Here is a 20,180-nt window from a genome sequence, read left to right on the forward strand (position 1 = left end):
ACAGTTATCAGTGGTAGTCTAGATGGAAGCCTTTTACCAACTAGTGGAAAACCCCTCAACTGTCTCCTCTTTGAACTTATGGCTTGGGCCTCAAGAAACCCTCTTCCTATGAGTTTATACACTTTCCCCAATCCTAGTTTCACAAGGGATTCAGGCAATTACTGTTAACAGTCCAAAAACCAGTCAAACTTTGTTTCAACCACAGGGAAGGCATAGTGCAATGGGAGGTACACTTGGGGTTCCCGAGATACACCATCAATCCTGGGGCATTGCTAGTCTCCACCCAAGACTCCCTCCTTGACACACCTGTTTCTTCTGCCTTATCCAGTCATTCCATGAAGTAAGTGTGTGTGTGTGTGTGTGTGTGTGTGTGTGTCCCACTGAGTTTAACTACAGTACCTTGCATGAGCAGAGGCAGGGGTTATTATTTGAACATGGACAACTTACCATTGGTTATACCACTGAAGAAAATGATAACCTCCATTGCTGCCCAGCCACCATTAACAAGGAAGGGTGGAGTCTCAGGAGCCTCTCCCCAGTGGGCATGATGGGGTGATAATGGACCCCTATCTTGTGCAGGTGGTAAAGTGTTCATGAGTGCATGTGTAGTGTGCAGAAGACACTGTCTCATAGCCCCCTTCCCTCCTGCTGGCTCCTCCATTTTTCGGCTCCCTTTTTACAATGTTCCTGAACTGTAGAAGGGGCAGTAAATATGTCTCACTTAGGGTCAAGCCCTCAATTGGGAATCTATGCATCAACTGTCGCCCACTGCAAAACGCAGCTCCTCTGACCAGGCCTGAATATGCATAGAAACGTTAATCTATGCATACAAATACAAGTATCTTTAAAAGCCTGGTCATTTTTTAATTTCCTGCTTCCCAGTGAGTGCTGACAAATATTTAATTTCCACCCAGGTGTATTACCCTAGCTTTAGCGTATTGTAAACACATAATTATAAATCAGCAGGCAGAGAAAATTAAACATCTCACCCATGTGTCAGGGTTGGAAGAAAATGAATAGTTTGGTAAACCTACATCCTATTACATCTAAATAAATCATAATGGAAGTAGCGTGCTCCATTGCTGGCCTACCCACAATGTACAGTCTCACCAAAGTCATGCACTGTAAGCTTACTCTCAGGAGTAATGACTGACCACGTCACTTACTATCAGCATCCAAATCCTTAAAGAATTTTAATCAAGCAAAGATTCCCTTCACAAAAGCCAAACAATTTATATCTCAATATATTCATTTCCTTTCTTATGTTTGAAGAGCAAAATCTGCAAGTACAGTATACTAATTTTTTTTTAAATTAACACTAAAATTGTTTTTTTTAATGGAATTAGTCTTTGTTTTTAAAAGCTACGGCTCTATTGGACAACATAGTAATTAAAAATCTTAAGTCTTCAAGTTAGGTTCCCATTTAAATCCTGTGTCCTTAACTCTGTGGTCCTTATTAGCCATTTGACCCTATGGAAGTTACTTAGGAACACTACAATTAAATGGTGGTTTATCTCTAGATTTCTTTTGAGACAAAAATCTCATTTCGGGGCTGACTCTTGGGTAGAAGAGCTTTCTATTTCCTCCACCTCCTGAGTACTGAGATTACAGGCATGGGACATCGAGCCTAGTCTGTACGTTGCTGAGGATCACACACAAGGTTTATATATGATAGACAAGCACTCAACAACTGAGCTACATCTCCAGACATCTATGGTTTTTCTCTTGCCTATGTATATGTCACTAGGTCTCACTGTGATATCCTGGTTGCCCTGGAACTTGCTATATAGACCAGGCTGTCCTCAAACTCACAGAGATCTACCCACTACTGCCTTGCAAGTGCTAGTGTTCAAGGTGTGTGCATGTGTTTATGCATGAATATATGTGTATGTATGCATCACACCCAGCCTCCTTTGCTTTCCTACAGCCTCTGATGAAGCCTTCAGATCAACAGGTAGTAAATGTTAGTCGTTCTCCTACTGCAAGAGTTTTGGAGACTCCTAATCTCATTCCTCTCTGCTACACCCGGGAGGGGCACGAGAGCACATTCCAAGAGCAGTTCTGTAGTTTTGAGGAAAACTGAGGTCTCGAGCCCCTTTTCTTGTTTTCTTGGTGTCTTCTTACAGGTTCTCCCACAATCCCATTCTCAGGCCATGTTCCAACGTCCCAGCGTGGTGGCACTTGCCTATAATCTCAGCACTCAGGAGGCTGAGGCAGGGAGATGAGGAGTTTAAAGTCATCCATGGATGCATAGCAAGTTTGAGCTCAGCCCGGGCTACATGGGCATCCTTTGTTTTCTAAGACAATTCAGTTGAGGCATGCAAACGCTTTGTATCAAATGCTTTAACCAAATACATTTTATATCAAGTGACTTGTGTTTTGTTTTGTTTCACTACAGACTTCTCCCTAGTTTTATTGATAAAAGGAGGAGCCCTCTCTGGAACAGACTCCTACCAGTCTTTGGTTAACAAGACCTTTGGCTTTCCCGGGTACCTGCTGCTCTCTACCCTACAGTTTATGTACCCTTTCATAGGTAAGATAGATGGCTGTGAAGACAGATGCTACAATACTTGGTACCAGCATGGTCTTTTTTGAATGAATAACAGTAGCTTTAATAGACATTTGAGAGTCATCAAATTAGTAGTGGTAATGTTGTCTAATTTAAGTGTTTGCATATTAATTATTTTCTTTCTGATTTGCTGGTACTTTCAACCTATTCTGTGACTATATTTTCTAAAATGAATGGGGATTTGGTTACTTTTTTGATTTTCCTTACGTGTCCTATTCTCTCCCCCCACCCCGGTCATCAGAATATATATAAGTATATAATATACATACATACATACATACACACAAAAATGTCACTCACACTCACACACACACACACACACACACACACACGCACGCACACAGAGGCATGTGTACATACACATATATTCTTGTATACACACACAAATGCACACAAACATTGTATAACTACAATGATTTGGGATTTAAAGTGAATGACAATAAGTCTCTCTTAAGGCTTAATACAGTTATCTTCGTTTTATTTTGTTTTATGAAAACATAAGGATTTGGGGGAGTTGTATACCCATGTTTGTACTAGAGTTGTGAAAAGCAGACTACTCCTTCTTTTTTTTTTTTTTTTAAGATTTATTTATTTATTACATGTAAGTACACTGTAGCTGTCTTCAGACACTCCAGAAGAGGGCACCAGATCTCATTGCGGATGGTTGTGAGCCACCATGTGGTTGCTGGGATTTGAACTCTGGACCTTCGGAAGAGCAGTCGGGTGCTCTTAACCACTGAGCCATCTCACCAGCCCCTACTCCTTCTTAAATAGATAAAATGTTCATATAAATGAATGACCAAATTTAGTTCATTTATAAAACATCTTATTCATTCTTTGAGAATTTCAATGTTGACTTCATGTTTTATATCAAAATCAAAGAAGCTTGGAGTAAGTCTACATGTTTCCACAAAAATATAAAATATGCTGCCTGCATTTCAGTTGAGGGTATTTTGAGGTGGGGGTTGTGCCTTTAAATTTTACTATGGTTATTTGATTTCAATTTAAGCAGCACAATATGTTCCTGAAAAAGTGTTTGCAGACTAACCTTCAACAACAAAATAAATCACATTTTAAATGAGTGTCAAACTCAATTCTTGAGAGGATTCTAGGATAAACCAATTATAAAGTGAGAATCTTCCTGAAGCTCAAGTTGACACTCTGATGTAAATCTATCAAGTGTATACAACCAATTTAAGCTTATCCCTGACTAGCTTACAAATAAATGTGACTCAGACTATGGTTATTTTATTTGGTTTTGACAATTACTGGGTGGTCAAATTTACTCTTCTAACTGCTGACCTGGCTACCTCTTCAGTGGTGTACCCCAGGTACTTGCTGTTTCTACTGGCCATGTATCCATCTTCAGTCTACCCTCATGGCAGCTGCCTCTCTCTCCTTCCTCCTCCTCTTCTCATTTCCCTCCCCCAACCAGGTCACTCCAAACCCACCTATCTCTAATCTCTCCAGTCATTGGCTGTAGTCAATTTTATTTATTTATTTTAAAGATTTCTTTATCGTAGATGGTCCTTCCTTCAGTCTCAGCTCCAAACTTTGTCTCTGTAACTCCTTCCATGGATATTTTGTTCCCCGTTCCAAGAAGGAACAAAATACACACTTTGGTCTCCATCCAGAGACTGCCCCACCCAGGGACCCATCCCATAAACAACCACCAAACCCAGACACTATTGCATATGTCAACAAGATTTTTCTGACAGGACCGTGATATAGCTGTCTCCTGTGAGGCTATGCCAGTGCCTGGCAAATACAGAAGTGGATGCTAACAGACATCTATTGGATGGAACACAGGGTCCCCAATGAAGGAGCTAGAGAAAGTACCCAAGGAGCTGAAGGGGTCTGCAACCCTATAGGAGGAACAACAATATGAACTAACCAGCTCCCCCAGAGCTCATGTCTCTAGCTACATATTTAGCAGAGGATGGCCTAGTCAGCCATCAATGGGAGGAGAGGTCCTTAGTCTTGCTAAGATTCTATGTCCCAGTATAGAGGAATGCCAGGGCCAGGAAGCAGGAGTTGGTGGGTTGGGGAGCAGGGGGAGGGGAAAGGGCATAGGGGATTTTTAGAGAGGAAACTAGAAAAGGGGATAGCATTTGAAATGTAAATGAAAAAAAATCTAATAAAAATATTTATTTATTTATTTATCTACTTACTTAATTATTTTTTAAATATTTTTATTACATATTTTGCTCAATTACATTTCCAATGCTATCCCAAAAGTCCCCCGTAGCGCCCCCCACTTCCCTACCCACCCATTCCCATTCTTTTGGCCCTGGCATTCCCCTGTATTGGGGCATATAAAGTTTGCAAGTCCAATGGGCCTCTCTTTCCATTGATGGCCGACTAGGCCATCTTTCGATACATATGCAGCTAGAGACAAGAGCTCCGGGGTTCTGGTTAGTACATCATGTTGTTCCAACAATAGGGTTGCAGATCCCTTTAGCTCCTTGGGTACTTTCTCTAGCTTCTCCACTGGGAGCCCTGTGATACATCCAATAGCTGACTGTGAACATCCACTCCTGTGTTTGCTAGGCCCCAGCATCGTCTCTTGAGTTCTTTATATATATTGGATATTAGTCCCTTATCTGATTTAGGATAGGTGCAGATCCTTTTCCAATCTGTTGGTGGTTTTTTTGTCTTATTGATGGTGTCTTTAGCCTTGCAGAAGCTTTGTAGTTTCATGAGGTCCCACTTGTCAATTCTCGATCTTACAGCACAAGCCATTACTGTTCTATTCAGGAATTTTTCCCCTGTGCCCATATCTTCAAGGCTTTTCCCCACTTTCTCCTCTATAAGTTTCAGTGTCTCTGGTTTTATGTGAAGTTCCTTGATCCACTTAGACTTGACCTTAGTACAAGGAGATAGGAATGGATCGATTCGCATTCTTCTACATGTTAACAACCAGTTGTGCCAGCACCATTTGTTGAAAATGCTGTCTTTCTTCCACTGGATGTTTTTAGCTCCCTTGTCGAAGATCAAGTGACCGTAGGTGTGTGGGTTCATTTCTGGGTCTTCAATTCTATTCCATTGGTCTATTTGTCTGTCACTATACCAGTACCATGCAGTTTTTATCACAATTACTCTGTAGTAGAGCTTTAGGTCCGGCATGGTGATTCCACCAGAGGTTCTTTTATCCTTGAGAAGAGTTTTTGCTATCCTAGGTTTTTTGTTATTCCAGATGAATTTGCAGATTGCACTTTCTAATTCGTTGAAGAATTGAGTTGGAATTTTGATGGGGATTGCATTGAATCTGTAGATTGCTTTTGGCAAGATAGCCATTTTTACAATGTTGATCCTGCCAATCCATGAGCATGGGAGATCTTTCCATCTTCTGAGATCTTCTAGAATTTCTTTCTTCAGAGACTTGAAGTTTTTATCATACAGATCGTTCACTTCCTTAGTTAGAGTCACGCCAAGATATTTTATATTATTTGTGACTATTGAGAAGGGTGTTGTTTCCCTAATTTCTTTCTCAGCCTGTTTATTCTTTGTGTAGAGAAAGGCCATTGATTTGTTTGAGTTAATTTTATATCCAGCTACTTCACCGAAGCTGTTTATCAGGCTTAGGAGTTCTCTGGTGGAATTTTTAGGGTCACTTATATATACTATCATATCATCTGCAAAAAGTGATATTTTGACTTCATCTTTTCCAATTTGTATCCCTTTGATCTCCTTTTGTTGTCGAATTGCTCTGGCTAGGACTTCAAGTACAATGTTGAATAGGTATGGAGAAAGTGGACAGCCTTGTCTAGTCCCTGATTTTAGAGGGATTGCTTCAAGCTTCTCACCATTTACTTTGATGTTGGCTACTGGTTTGCTGTAGATTGCTTTTATCATGTTTAGGTATGGGCCTTGAATTCCTGATCTTTCCATGAATGGGTGTTGGATCTTGTCAAATGCTTTTTCCGCATCTAACGAGATGATCATGTGGTTTTTGTCTTTGAGTTTGTTTATATACTGGATTACGTTGATGGATTTCCGTATATTGAACCATCCCTGCATCCCTGGGATGAATCCTACTTGGTCAGGATGGATGATTGTTTTGATGTGTTCTTGGATTCGGTTAGCAAGAACTTTACTGAGGATTTTGCATCAATATTCATAAGGGATATTGGTCTGAAGTTTTCTATCTTTGTTGGGTCTTTTTGTGGTTTAGGTATCAGAGTAATTGTGGCTTCATAGAATGAGTTGGGTAGAGTACCTTCTGTTTCTATTTTGTGGAATAGTTTGTGAAGAACTGGGATTAGATCTTCTTTGAAGGTCTGATAGAACTCTGCACTAAACCCATCTGGTCCTGGGCTTTTTTTAGTTGGGAGACTATTAATGACTGCTTCTATTTCTTTGGGGGATATAGGGCTGTTTAGATCATTAACCTGATCTTGATTCAACTTTGGTACCTGGTGTCTGTCTAGGAACTTCTCCATTTCATCCAGGTTCTCCAGTTTTGTTGAGTATAGCCTTTGGTAGAAGGATCTGATGGTGTTTTGGATGTCTTCAGGATCTGTTGTTATGTCTCCTTTTTCATTTCTGATTTTGTTAATTAGGATGCTTTCCCTGTGCCCTCTAGTGAGTCTGGCTAAGGGTTTATCTATCTTGTTGATTTTCTCAAAGAACCAGCTCCTTGATTGGTTGATTCTTTGAATAGTTTTTCTTGTTTCCACTTGGTTGATTTCACCCCTGAGATTGATTATTTCCTGCAGTCTACTCCTCTTGGGTGAATTTGCTTCCTTTTGTTCTAGTGCTTTTAGGTGTGTTGTCAAGCTGCTAATGTGTGCTCTCTCTAGTTTCCTTTTGGAGGCACTCAGAGCTATGAGTTTTCCTCTTAGAAATGCTTTCATTGCGTCCCATAAGTTTGGGTATGTTGTGGCTTCATTTTCATTGAACTCTAAAAAGTCCTTAATTTCTTTCTTTATTCCTTCCTTGACCAAGGTATCATTGAGAAGAGTGTTGTTCAGTTTCCACGTGAAGGTTGGCTTTCTATTATTTATTTTGTTATTGAAGATCAGCTTTAGTCCATGGTGATCTGATAGGATGCATGGGACAATTTCAATATTTTTGTATCTGTTGAGGCCTGTTTTGTGACCAATTATGTGGTCAATTTTGGAGAAGGTGCCATGAGGTGCTGAGAAGAAGGTATATCCTTTTGTTTTAGGATAGAATGTTCTGTAGATATCTGCCAGATCCATTTGATTCATAATTTCTCTTAGTTTCTCTGTATCCCTGTTTAGTTTCTGTTTCCATGATCTGTCCATTGGTGAAAGTGGTGTGTTGAAGTCTCCCACTATTATTGTATGAGGTGCAATGTGTGCTTTGAGATTTACTAAAGTTTCTTTAATGAATGTGGCTGCCTTTGTATTTGGAGCATAGATATTCAGGATTGATAGTTCCTCTTGGAGGATTTTACCTTTGATGAGTATGAAGTGTCCCTCCCTGTCTTTTTTAATGACTTTGGGTTGGAAGTCAATCTTATCAGATATTAGAATGGCTACTCCAGCTTGTTTCTTCATACCATTTGCTTGGAAAATTGTTTTCCAGCCTTTCATTCTGAGGTAGTGTCTATCTTTTTCTCTGAGATGAGTTTCCTGTAAGCAGCAAAATGTTGGGTCTTGTTTGTGTAGCCAGTTTGTTAGTCTATGTCTTTTTATCGGGGAGTTGAGTCCATTGATATTAAGAGATATTAAGGAAAAGTAATTGTTGTTTCCTGTTATTTTTGTTGTTAAAGTTGGCATTCTGTTCTTGTGGCTGTCTTCTTTTAGGTTTGTTGAGGGATTACCTTCTTGTTGTTTCTAGGGCGTGGTTCCTGTCCTTGTATTGGTTTTTTTCTGTTATTATCCTTTGAAGGGCTGGATTCGTGGAGAGATAATGTGTGAATTTGGTTTTGTCGTGGAATACTTTGGTTTCTCCATCTATGTTAATTGAGAGTTTGGCTGGGTATAGTAGCCTGGGCTCGAATTTTTGTTCTTTTAGTGTCTGTATAACATCCGTCCAGGATCTTCTGGCTTTCATAGTCTCTGGTGAAAAATCTGGTGTAATTCTGATAGGCTTGCCCTTATATGTTACTTGGCCTTTTTCTCTTACTGCTTTTAGTATTCTATCTTTATTTAGAGCATTTGTTGTTCTGATTATTATGTGTCGGGAGGTATTTCTTTTCTGGTCCAGTCTATTTGGAGTTCTGTAGGCTTCTTGTATGTTCATGGGCATCTCTTTCTTTAGATTTGGGAAGTTTTCTTCTATAATTTTGTTGAAGATGTTTGCTGGTCCTTTGAGTTGAAAATCTTCATTCTCATCCACTCCTATTATCCGTAGGTTTGGTCTTCTCATTGTGTCCTGTATTTCTTGGATGTTTTGAGTTAGGATCTTTTTGCATTTTACATTTTCCTTGATTGTTGTGCCGATGTTCTCTATGGAATCTTCTGCACCTGAGATTCTCTCTTCCATCTCTTGTATTCTGTTGCTGATGCTGGTATCTATGGTTCCAGATTTCTTTCCTAGGGTTTCTATCTCCAGTGTTGCCTCATTTTGGGTTTTCTTTATTGTGTCTACTTCCCTTTTTAGGTCTAGTATGGTTTTGTTCATTTCCATCATCTGTTTGGATGTGTTTTCCTGTTTTTCATTAAGGACTTCTACCTGTTTGATTGTGTTATCCTGTTTTTCTTTAAGGACTTCTACCTGTTTGATTGTGTTATCCTGTTTTTCTTTAAGGACTTGTAACTCTTTAGCCATGCTCTCCTGTAATTCTTTAAGTGAGTTATTAAAGTCCTTCTTGATGTCCTCTACCATCATCATGATATGTGCTTTTAGATCCGTGTCTAGCTTTTCCGGTGTGTTGGGGTGCCCTGGACTGGGCGAAGTGGGGGTGCTGGGTTCTGATGATGGTGAGTGGTCTTGGTTTCTGTTAGTAAGATTATTACGTTTACCTTTCGCCATCTGGTAATCTCTGGGGTTAGTTGTTATCGTTGTCACTGTTTAAAGATTGGAGCAGAAGCTGTGTTCCACTCACCAGCAGTCTCAAAATCCTGTGGCGGGGGTCGTGGGTAGCTGGCGGTACCCCAGTGCTGGTCCAGCCGGAAGAGGCCTGTGGTCCTACTCAGGCCGGTTTTATGCTTCCCTAACTAATGCAGTCTCAGGTCCCGCGCGCAATTGGATTGGAGCAGAAGCTGTGTTCCACTCACCAGAAGTCTTAAGATCCTGTGGCGGGTGTTGTGGGTAGCTGGCGAGTGTCAGCTGACCCTGCGCCCTAGCTACCTCGGTGCTTTTCTGAGCGGAAGAGGCTTGTGGCCCTATGTAGGCCGGATTTCTCTCTCCCCAACCAGAGCAGTCTCAGGTCCCGCGTGATTGGACTGGAGCAGAAGCTGTGTTCCACTCACCAGCAGTCCCAAAATCCTGTGGCGGGGGTCGTGGATAGCTGGCGGGTGTCAGGCAGCCCTGCGCTCTAGCTTCCCCGGCGCTGATCCGGCCGGATGAGGCCTGTGGCCCTACTCAGGCTGGTTTCTGCTTCCCTAACTAATGCAGTCTCAGGTCCGCGCGCAATTGGATTGGAGCAGAAGCTGTGTTCCACTCACCAGAAGTCTTAAGATCCTGTGGCGGGTGTTGTGGGTAGCTGGCGAGTGTCAGCCGACCCTGCGCCCTCGCTACCCCGGTGCTTTTCTGACCGGAAGAGCTTACTTACTTATTATTAAGTAAGTACACTGTAGCTGTCTTCAGACACTCCAGAAGAGGAGTCAGATCTCATTACAGACAGTTGTGAGCAACCATGTGGTTGCTGGGATTTGAACTCAGGACCTTTGGAAGGGCAGTCAGTGCTTTAACTGCTGAGCCATCTCACCAGCCCCCTGCCAATTTTATTTAACCAATAGTTTTAAATGAAGGAACAAGGTCTGCACAACAAAAGCTTGTAAACACGAGAAATCACTCATAGTCCTAGACCTTTGGGTATAGAATTTAGCATTACAATACACAGCAACAGAACAAACATCAACAGTCAAGTTATCCTTAATCTGCACATACTAGAAAGTATATAAAATACTTGTTAAAATATGTAAATATTTAAAAACTAATAACTTCCGTTGTTTAGAATATGCAAGATAAAATATTACAGCCTTATCAATGACCATTCTTGTCCCTGTGTTTTCAGCTATGATAAGTTACAACATAATAACTGGAGATACTTTGAGCAAAGTTTTTCAAAGACTCCCAGGAGGTAGGTAAAAATGAAATGTGATTGATTTGCATAAGCTTATGTTGCATAGCCATCACGTAATTTATAAACATTTATAAGTAAAATATTTGATGAAGGGTTGCACTACCTCACAGACTTCGCAGTTCCCATAATCCACATCTATCCCAGGCCACAGATCTATATTAGCTTTTAAGAGTTTCTATTTTTCTCTGCACATGGGGGTGCATGGCTTTACTAATTCCAACACTCCAACTTTCTCCAAGTTCCAAGTCACACTGATCAATAAAGTGAGTTCCAGGACAGCCAGGGCTACATGGAAAAACCCTGTCCAAAAAAAAAAAAAAAAAAAGCTAATTTTCATAAACTTCCATTTTATTTCTTTATAGTTTTGCTTTTTCATTTTTTTTTTCAGATTACCAAGGAAATGCCACCAAAGAACATTTAGTTTTCTGAGTCTTGCTTCTCAAACTCAGTGGGCTGTATGTAGATGAGATTTGTCACTCCCTGGGGCTCTATAAGTAATCCATTGATATTTCTATTAGGAGTTTTCCATAGTGTGGAAATACAAAGTAACCAGTGTGTCACTCAGCTAAGGAACGTTTGTATTGTTTCCATTGTGGGGCAATTGTGCATGCATCACAAACCTTCTTCCTGTTCGCTATGTTATCATGTCCTGGTTATGAGTGTGATTCAGAGGCATGTGTCTGGTTGCCTTCTGACTTCGGGGCTATTGGGGCTGGAGAGATGGCTCCCTGGTTAAGAGCACCGGCTGTTCTTGCAGAAGACCAGGGTCCAATTCCTAGCACTTATATGGTGGCTCACAACCATCTGTAAATCCAGGTCCAGGGGAATCCAACACCCTCCCTGAGCACTGTCATGTACACAATGCAAAGACGTATGTACACCAAAAGAGCCATGCACATTAAATAAGTAAATAAATAAATTTTTAAAGAAGCTATTTATTCATAGGAATGTAAAATTCTATGACATCATATGAAGTATAAGCTAATTTTTTATTATTATGCTTATATGTTGTGGTATGTTTCTTTTTTTTTTTTTAGCTCACACAGTCTTTTTTTTAAGATTTATTTTTTTACTTCATTAATGTATATGAGTACACTGTAGCTGTCTTCAGACACACTGGAAGATGGCATCAGATCCCTTTACAGGTAGTTGTGAGCCACCATGAGATTGCTGGGAATTGAACTCAGGACCTCTGGAACAGTCAGTGTTCTTAACCACTGAGCCATCTCTCCAGCCCTGGTATGTTTCTATTTTAAAATGGTTTTTGTTGTTGTTGTTTATTAACTCAAAATAATCTTTATATATGATTTATGTTTTTTAATTCATTGTTCATAATGAAATGTTTAGGTAGTTAAATATATCACCAATGTGCTATTTATAGCTGCAAACTAAATAATATTTACTATATTTTAGTTGATCCTGGAGGTTGGTTTATTAGTCGGCACTTCATTATTGTGGTTTCAACGGTTACATGTACTCTGCCATTGTCACTGTACCGAGATATAGCAAAGCTTGGAAAGGTAATTTTTACATTTTAAAGATTTATTTATTTTTATTTTTTTATGTATACAAGTGTTCTGCTTTCATGTACGGATGTGAACCATGGGCTTGCAGGAGCCTGAAGAGAGCAACAGATCTCTGGAACTGGAGTGTTTAGAGAGGGTTGTGAGCTGCCATGTGGGTGCTGGTAATCCATGCCCGGTCTTCTATAGGAACAACCGGTACTCTTAACCTGAGCCATCTCTCCAGCCCCATTTTTATATCTTAAATAGCCCGAGCTTTATGGATTTACAGCCTCTTCAAGTTACAATAGCCTATACAAGCATGCTGGTATGCATGTATACTAGTTACAAGTATGCTTGAGCAAACTGTGATCAGCTCATTTGAGGAAACTGGTGGTTAACTATGAATAAAATATGTTCTTCCTTTGTCTCCACTAAAGTAGGTAACATGATATCAGACAATAATTTTAAATTTAGAAAATATAGAGAACTATATTTAAAGCAAGTCTACTTTATTAGAAAGTGCCCCCGTCCTTCTCATGGATAATTGAAACAGTTAAGCTAAATGTGACAAAGAAACGTTGAGTGTTTGAAGTCATAAACGCTTAATCTTAGGTAACATTGTATAACTTATGCATGTAACATTGTATAATATGTGTGTAACAAATTTCCTGTGGTACCCCTAATCTATATTATGTTTTGTATATCAGTCAAAATTAATGGTAAATCAAATTATCCCTTAAGTGATGTAAAATCTTTTAAATTTGTAAATTCCAATGTCTTTTATGCACATTTTCCACTCTGTGAATTTAAATATCAATTTGTTGATTGATTAATTGTTGAGAATTTGACCTATGATACTAAATTTTTAAAATAAAATTAACTAAATAATTATTTGACTTACCCATAGAAGCTTATTTATATCAACTATTTATTATCTGCCTGTATATTTTAAATTTTTATTTTATTTCCATGAGTACACTGTTTTCTGTCTTCAGACACACCAGAAGAGGGCATCTGATACTATTACAGATGGTTGGAGCCACCATGTGGTTGCTAGGAATTGAACTCAGGACCTCTGGAAGAGTAGTCTTTGCTCTTAACCACTGAACCATCTCTCCAGGCCCGTATCTGCCTACATTTTATTCTCTTATTGCCAAGGAATATATCTATTTTACCCAAAGTATAATTGGTACTATGTCTACATGGTCATACATTATGATAATGATTACTTATGAGATACTTTTACAACCTGCTTTGAAAACTGCAACCATCAAGCACATCACACTCCTTGCGTTCATTTTTGACCTCGTATATCCAGTGATGAAGCCCCTTCTTCCAGACAGATTTGCACACAGAGTCACCATTCCTGAGTATTCTTACCACCAGGCTTTCCATCCTTAACATCCATCAAGAGACAAGGAAGGATGTATTAAAAGGCAGGCCAGACATTGCAGCTCATACCTGTAATCCCAGCATTTAGGAGTTGGAGGGAGAGGCAGGCAAATCTCTACGACTTTGAAGCCAACCTGATCTATCCATAATTCTAGGTCAACCAGGACTATAGAATGAGATCTTGTCTTTAAAAAAAAAGTACATCAAAAGGAAAATCTTCATTTGCCAGTTATTCTATGAATCAGTAAGCAATTTTTCTCTTCACAAGTTCAATATAGATATAATAAGTATTATCTTCTGAGAGAAGAAAGGAAAAACATTCATGGGGAAGTGGTATTACTGAACATAGTAATTATCCCCTGAAGATGTCATACTGAAATCCCAATGAACAGAGCACAGCACTGGCTCCCTCTGGAATATGCCTGTGGCATTTGAATACTGCCCCTTTACTTTCTAGCTGTGAACTTCAATTTGCTAATTTTTCTCCCTGTTCTTCACAAGACTGGGAACTCATCATAGGTGTGTATTTCAAATTAAACATTAAAAACTTAGAACCCAATGTTAATAATAATCACATGAAACAAAAGCATTCTGAGACTTTTTTTTTCCCTTGTCATAGAAACCTTCTCAAATGTGCTTACTCATTTTTAAATGAAGACTTAAACCACAAACCTATTGGAGTAAGTGTACATACAGAGCAGAGCGCATGCACACCCGCACCAGATTGTGTTTTAAGCAGATGAAATAGGCATAGCGCCGAGAGGAAGACAAAGAACAGACCCAGAAACAGAGCAAAGGGCAAACTACACCAGACAAATAGACTAACTTAGCTGGAGAGCTAAGAGGAAATGGCAGACATTAAAAAAAAACCCACAATGAAAATGAGTGTATGCATGTTATGTTGAAAGAAGGGGACGATAAAAATAGAAGAAGCGATTATCGGTAGGAAGCCCTATAAGTCAATACTAAAATGGGGTCTGAAGGAAACAAGATATTTTCACTTTTACTTTTCTAAGTTAAAAGTCCTCACTTTGGCTGGGCAGTGGTGGTGCACGCCTTTAATAGCAGCCCTTGGGAGGCAGAGGCTGGTAGATCTATAAGTTCGAGGCCAGCCTGATCTACAGAGCAAGTTCCAGGACAAATCCTCATTTTGTATCCTGAGCCAGAAGTAGATAAAAGCTCTTAAAGCTTTGTTGTAAGATCACAGTAGACACTTGATTCTCTGTTTGTGGCTTAGGGACAAAAATCATGTTATGATAAGTAGTCTACATACCCACTGGTCTATATATGTATAAACCACTTGGGAACTGGATAAAGACAGTCTATGAATAAGTTCATAGATTTTTGTTGTTGTTCTTTGTCTTTTTTTTTGGTTTGTTTTTTATTTTATTTTATTTTATTTTATTGGATATTTTATTTATTTACAGTTCAAATGTTATCCCCTTCCCCTGTATTTACAGTTCAAATGTTATCCCCTTCCCCTGTATTTACAGTTCAAATGTTATCCCCTTTCCCTGTTTTCCCGCTGAAAACCCCCAATCCTATCCCCCTCCCCCTACTTCTATGTGGGTGCTTCCCTACCCATCCATGCACTTCTGCCTTACTGCCCTAGCATTCCCCTACACTGGGGCATCTAGCCTTCACAGGACCAAGGGCCTCTCCATCCATTGATGTCAAATAAGGCCATACTCTGCTACATATGCAACTGGAGCCATGGGTCCCTCCATGTGTATTCTTTCGTTGGTGGTTTAGTCCTTGGGAGCTCAGGGTGGGGTTTCTGTTTGATTGATATTGTTGTTCTTCCTATGGGGTTATAAACCCCTTCAGCTCCTTCAATTCTTCTTCTAACTCCTCCATTGGGGTCCCTGTGCTCAGTCTGATGGTCAGCTGTGAGCATCAGCATCTATTGGTCAGACTCTGGTAGACCCTTTCAGAAGACAGCTATATCAGGCTTCTGTCAGCAAGTACTTCTTGGCATCAGCAATAGTCTTTGGGTTTGGTGTCTGCATATGGGATGGATCCCCAGGTGGGACAGTCACTGGATGGCCTTTCCTTCAGTCTCTGCTCCATTCTTTGTCCCTGTATTTCCTTTAGAGAAGAGCCATTCTGGTTTAAAATTTTGGAGATGGGTGGGTGGCCCCATCTCTCAACCAAGGGTCTGTGCTTAACCTCTCTATATGGTATCTACAGGTTCTCCCTCCCCTTTGTTTATAGATTTTTTTAAATGGTGCAGTATTTTGCATAATTTATCTGCATCCTATAGTGATGATGTCTTTGCATTTCTTTTTGCAGATCTCTTTCATCTCTACAATTTTAACAACTATAATTCTTGGGATTGTAATGACAAGGGCCATTTCCTTGGGACCAAACATGTAAGTGTTGCTGTATCTTTGATTTTACATCGAGATTTGCTTAAATATAGCATATTCAGGAACATAAGAAGTGAAAAGATACAGCCAGATGTAAGGAGGCAGCCAGATTGAGATTTCAAAGTCATTTTCAGCTATGTAGCAAGGTCAAGGCCAGACAGGAGACTCAGTCTCAAAATAGGAAATCAGTAAGGAAAAAGGGAAAAAAGGAAGAAAGAAAGCGGTCATACGCACACACACAGCTGTAAGAAACCCTATATAGTTAGTACCTGGAAGAATCAGAGAAAGACTTACACTTAGTAAATGCAGTGAGAGACCTGCAATGTACTAAACACTATAGAAGGTAATTTGTGCTGTGTCTTAAGCAGTGCAAGGAACACTGTCTTCTATGTATGGTCTCTAAGAAAAGAAAGGGGGAGGGAAACCAGTGCATACGTCTGATTGGTAGTGCAGTGCACAGGGAGTCTGTTTCCTTCTTGATTAATTGTTGCTTCTTCAGGCACATACTTATGAAAAGCTCCATAGCTTGCCAGAAAAGAATGCTCAAAACAAAACAATACAAAAACAACAACCCCCAAAAAACAAAAAAATCACAAACCAAACAACTAGACTCAAGTAGGTAGGAAATCTGAGACAGGGTGCCAACATGCTTTGATTTAGGAGAGTCTCTTGTCCCCTTGCTACAGGTCACCACATGGCAACCAGCTATGTTGTTCCCCTCCTGATCTCATCTGAGCCTTAGTACCTCCCAAGGGCCTTCTTGTCAGACACCACCACACTGAAATATCAGGGCTTTGTCATAAGGATTGGGACAGATAGCTGGGGAATGGTAGCTCCTATGCAAGGAGGCCCTTAAGTCATTACCCAAGATCAACAAAAGGAGAGAGAGAGAGAGAGAGAGAGAGAGAGAGAGAGAGACAGACAGACAGACAGACAGACAGACAGAGACAGAGAGACAGAGACAGAGACAGAGAGAGAGGAAGAAGAAGGAGGAGAAGGAGGAGGAGGAAGAAGGAAGGAGGAGGGAAGGAAGGAAAGAAAGGAGAAAGAGAGAGAAAAAGAAAAAGAAAGAAAGAAAGGAAGGAAGGAAGGAAGGAAGGAAGGAAGGAAGGAAGGAAGGAAGGAAGGAAGGAACAGGGAGGGAGGAAGGATGTAAAAGGAGGGAAGTTGTTAACCCAGCCCTATAGAAGAAAGGGAAAGGGAAAAGGAACGGGAAAGGGAAAGGGAAAGGGAAAGGGAAAGGGAAAGGGAAAGGGAAAGGGAAAGGGAAAGGGAAAAGGGAAAAGGGAAAAGGGAAAAGGGAAAAGGGAAAAGGGAAAAGGGAAAAGGGAAAAGGGAAAAGGGAAAAGGGAAAAGGGAAAAGGGAAAAGGGAAAAGGGAAAAGGGAAAAGGGAAAAGGGAAAAGGGAAAAGGGAAAAGGGAAAAGGGAAAAGGGAAAAGGGAAAAGGGAAAAGGGAAAAGGGAAAAGGGAAAAGGGAAAAGGGAAAAGGGAAAAGGGAAAAGGGAAAAGGGAAAAGGGAAAAGGGAAAAGGGAAAAGGGAAAAGGGAAAAGGGAAAAGGGAAAAGGGAAAAGGGAAAAGGGAAAAGGGAAAAGGGAAAAGGGAAAAGGGAAAAGGGAAAAGGGAAAAGGGAAAAGGGAAAAGGGAAAAGGGAAAAGGGAAAAGGGAAAAGGGAAAAGGGAAAAGGGAAAAGGGAAGGGAAGGGAAGGGAAGGGAAGGGAAGGGAAGGAAAGGAAAGGAAAGGAAAGGAAAGGAAAGGAAAGGAAAGGAAAGGAAAGGAAAGGAAAGGAAAGGAAAGGAAAGGAAAGGAAAAAGAAAGGAAGAAGAAGGAAGGAAGGAAGGGAGGAAAGGAGGGAGGGAGGGAGGGAGGGAGGGAGGGAGGGAGGGAGGGAGGGAGGGAGGGAGGGGACGGGTCACTAATCCAGCCCTACACCCCTGTAACAGCTTTGAAACATACATGATTTGGTTCAGGTCAACATGGCCATTTATTCCCCACTTTCAGAAGGCTCTCATTAAGCACCTATTGTTTCTGGTGATTTTGCTGTGAACTGGGAGAAAAGAGGAATGCATTATCTAAATCAGCATCTACTGCAAGTTATTCATCAGTTGGATGTTCTAAAACCAGAAGGAAAATAAATGCCATACATGTGATAAGGGGGGCTAGAGGTAATGCCCGAACTAGGGAGGGCATCACGACCTGCTTGGATCTAGGAAAGCTTTCCTGAGGAGGGAACAGTGTGTGATCCGAGTATCTTCACAGATAGATTAGAACTTTTTTTAGAAAGATAAGTGGATAAAGGCCTTGTAGTCTCCATAAATGTGCACATGGAAACACATGGGCGTATGGCCAGTTCGATTGCTGATCATTCGGTATTGACTGCGTTGATACTGTATTCCATCCTGGTTTTCAAAAACTGAGGTACAGGAACCAGAAGATAGTCAATGGGTTAAATAATACAATAAGTAACAATTTAGGCAAAATGGTGATGATATGAAACATAAGTATGATGACTGAAACTTTCATACTGAGAAATAAATCTAAGCAAGTATATGTAATAAAAGGTTTTATTCACTGGATATATAAAACACTGTGAGGCAGTATCAAAGAGGGGAAAGGAAGAGAGAGAATTGGGGGACTTGAGAAGTCGATGGATCAGAACTCACTTATGCTCCAGGAGGGGCAAATGATGTTCCCAAACTCCACTGCACGTTTCACTTACCTGACTGGCTTAAATCACTGACGTGCCAACTACGCACCCACTGAGCCTCTGAGAGCATTTGCTTAGGGGACAGGCAACTGTACTCCGTATGGAACAATTAGAGGCCAGAAGCCAGAGGCTAGAAAGAACCTCTGACGCAGAGACTGGCCACAAGTATACATCAACTGCGCCCCACCCCCCACCTGAAACCAGGGCTTTTTGTTTCTTCTCAATGTCGGTGGTTGGTGGTTCATTCTTCACTTGTGTTTTCCAGTATTTATTTTTATGTGGAAAGTGTCATGTGACAGACTATTTTGAATACAAAGAGAAAAAAAATATCTTTGCTCTCAAGGGTCTCCCGTTTAGTGGGGAAATAGTGCTCTGTAGGTAACTACCAGGCAGCGATGTTCACTTCCTGTCAGGTTAAACGAGTTCATTTTGTGACTAAAGAGCTTAAGGCACTGTTTGTTTGGGTTCTAAACAAAAATGTAGCCTTAATTGCCTCTGCTGGTGATATAATATTTTATCCGGGACTGGATGTTTACAGTGATGGGGATTGTTTATTTAACTCTCGCAATATTTAGATGTGTAAGAAGTGTACCTTTTCATACGGTGCCGCCCCCTATTTCTGTTTGAATAGCTCTGCAAACAACTTCTGCCAGGCTAATGAAATCTCCGTAGAGGTTGGCACAGTAGCTGGCCATGCAGGCTTCTCTCTGGAAATAAGACAGGCAAAGATGCTCATCATCCACAAGACATGAGAAATCCAATGCACCGTGTGTGCTTTCCTTCGTTTTCAGTTCAGATGAATGATCAGAAAAGCTGTAGATTCCTCTCCCCCTAGGTCTTCTAAAATGGTATTTGAAAAAGGATCTTTAAACCCACTATCAGAAGAGAGGCAGGTCTGTCACAGCTGCTGGTATTGACCTTGTTACCATGGAAACACCTTTTTAGTGGTTGTGTTTAAAAATAAAACACAATTCAATTTCCTTTTCCATAACTCATAGGGCCATAAATTCTGCTTTCTGGTATGATTTCAAATAGCCACAGCCCAACCACTCTCTGTTTCTCTTGGAAATTATGTTCAGTTTTATTGTATTTTCTAGGTCTTTGCTTTATAAAAAATTGAGGTAGCAAGGCAATTTAATTGTTTTCCAGAAAGGGCACAAGTATAAAAATGCAATAACACACTTGGTTTTTTTTTTTTCTAACTTAAATAAGAGGCATTTTAAAAAATTCTTTATTTGGAATATGATTAATATTTATATCTTACAATCAGTGTGGAAATCATCACATGTAACCAAACTTAAAACTTTTTTATATGATATCTGTTATGGCATTTTAATCAATAACTTAGCATTCTAAGCATAACTGGAGTATATATGCCTATACTATATACAGACACATTTAGATACACAAATATACT

At 40.2% G+C, this 20,180-nt stretch overlaps 1 protein-coding gene across 1 annotated transcript in view; it reads left to right on the top strand.

Annotated features, from left to right (window-relative positions):
- Slc38a11 (solute carrier family 38 member 11) overlaps window positions 1-20,180 on the top strand; it is a 52,991-nt gene that overhangs the window by 3,401 nt on the left and 29,410 nt on the right. Inside the window, exons 4-7 of the mRNA XM_021156695.3 lie at window positions 2,399-2,533; window positions 10,722-10,787; window positions 12,204-12,310; window positions 15,980-16,059. Coding sequence (XP_021012354.1) covers window positions 2,399-2,533; window positions 10,722-10,787; window positions 12,204-12,310; window positions 15,980-16,059 — 388 coding nt within the window. The remainder of the gene's footprint in view (window positions 1-2,398; window positions 2,534-10,721; window positions 10,788-12,203; window positions 12,311-15,979; window positions 16,060-20,180) is intronic.

This window comes from Mus caroli, unplaced genomic scaffold (genome assembly GCF_978045245.1).
Source record: "Mus caroli unplaced genomic scaffold, Mus_caroli_1 scaffold_2, whole genome shotgun sequence".
Lineage (NCBI taxonomy): Eukaryota > Metazoa > Chordata > Mammalia > Rodentia > Muridae > Mus > Mus caroli.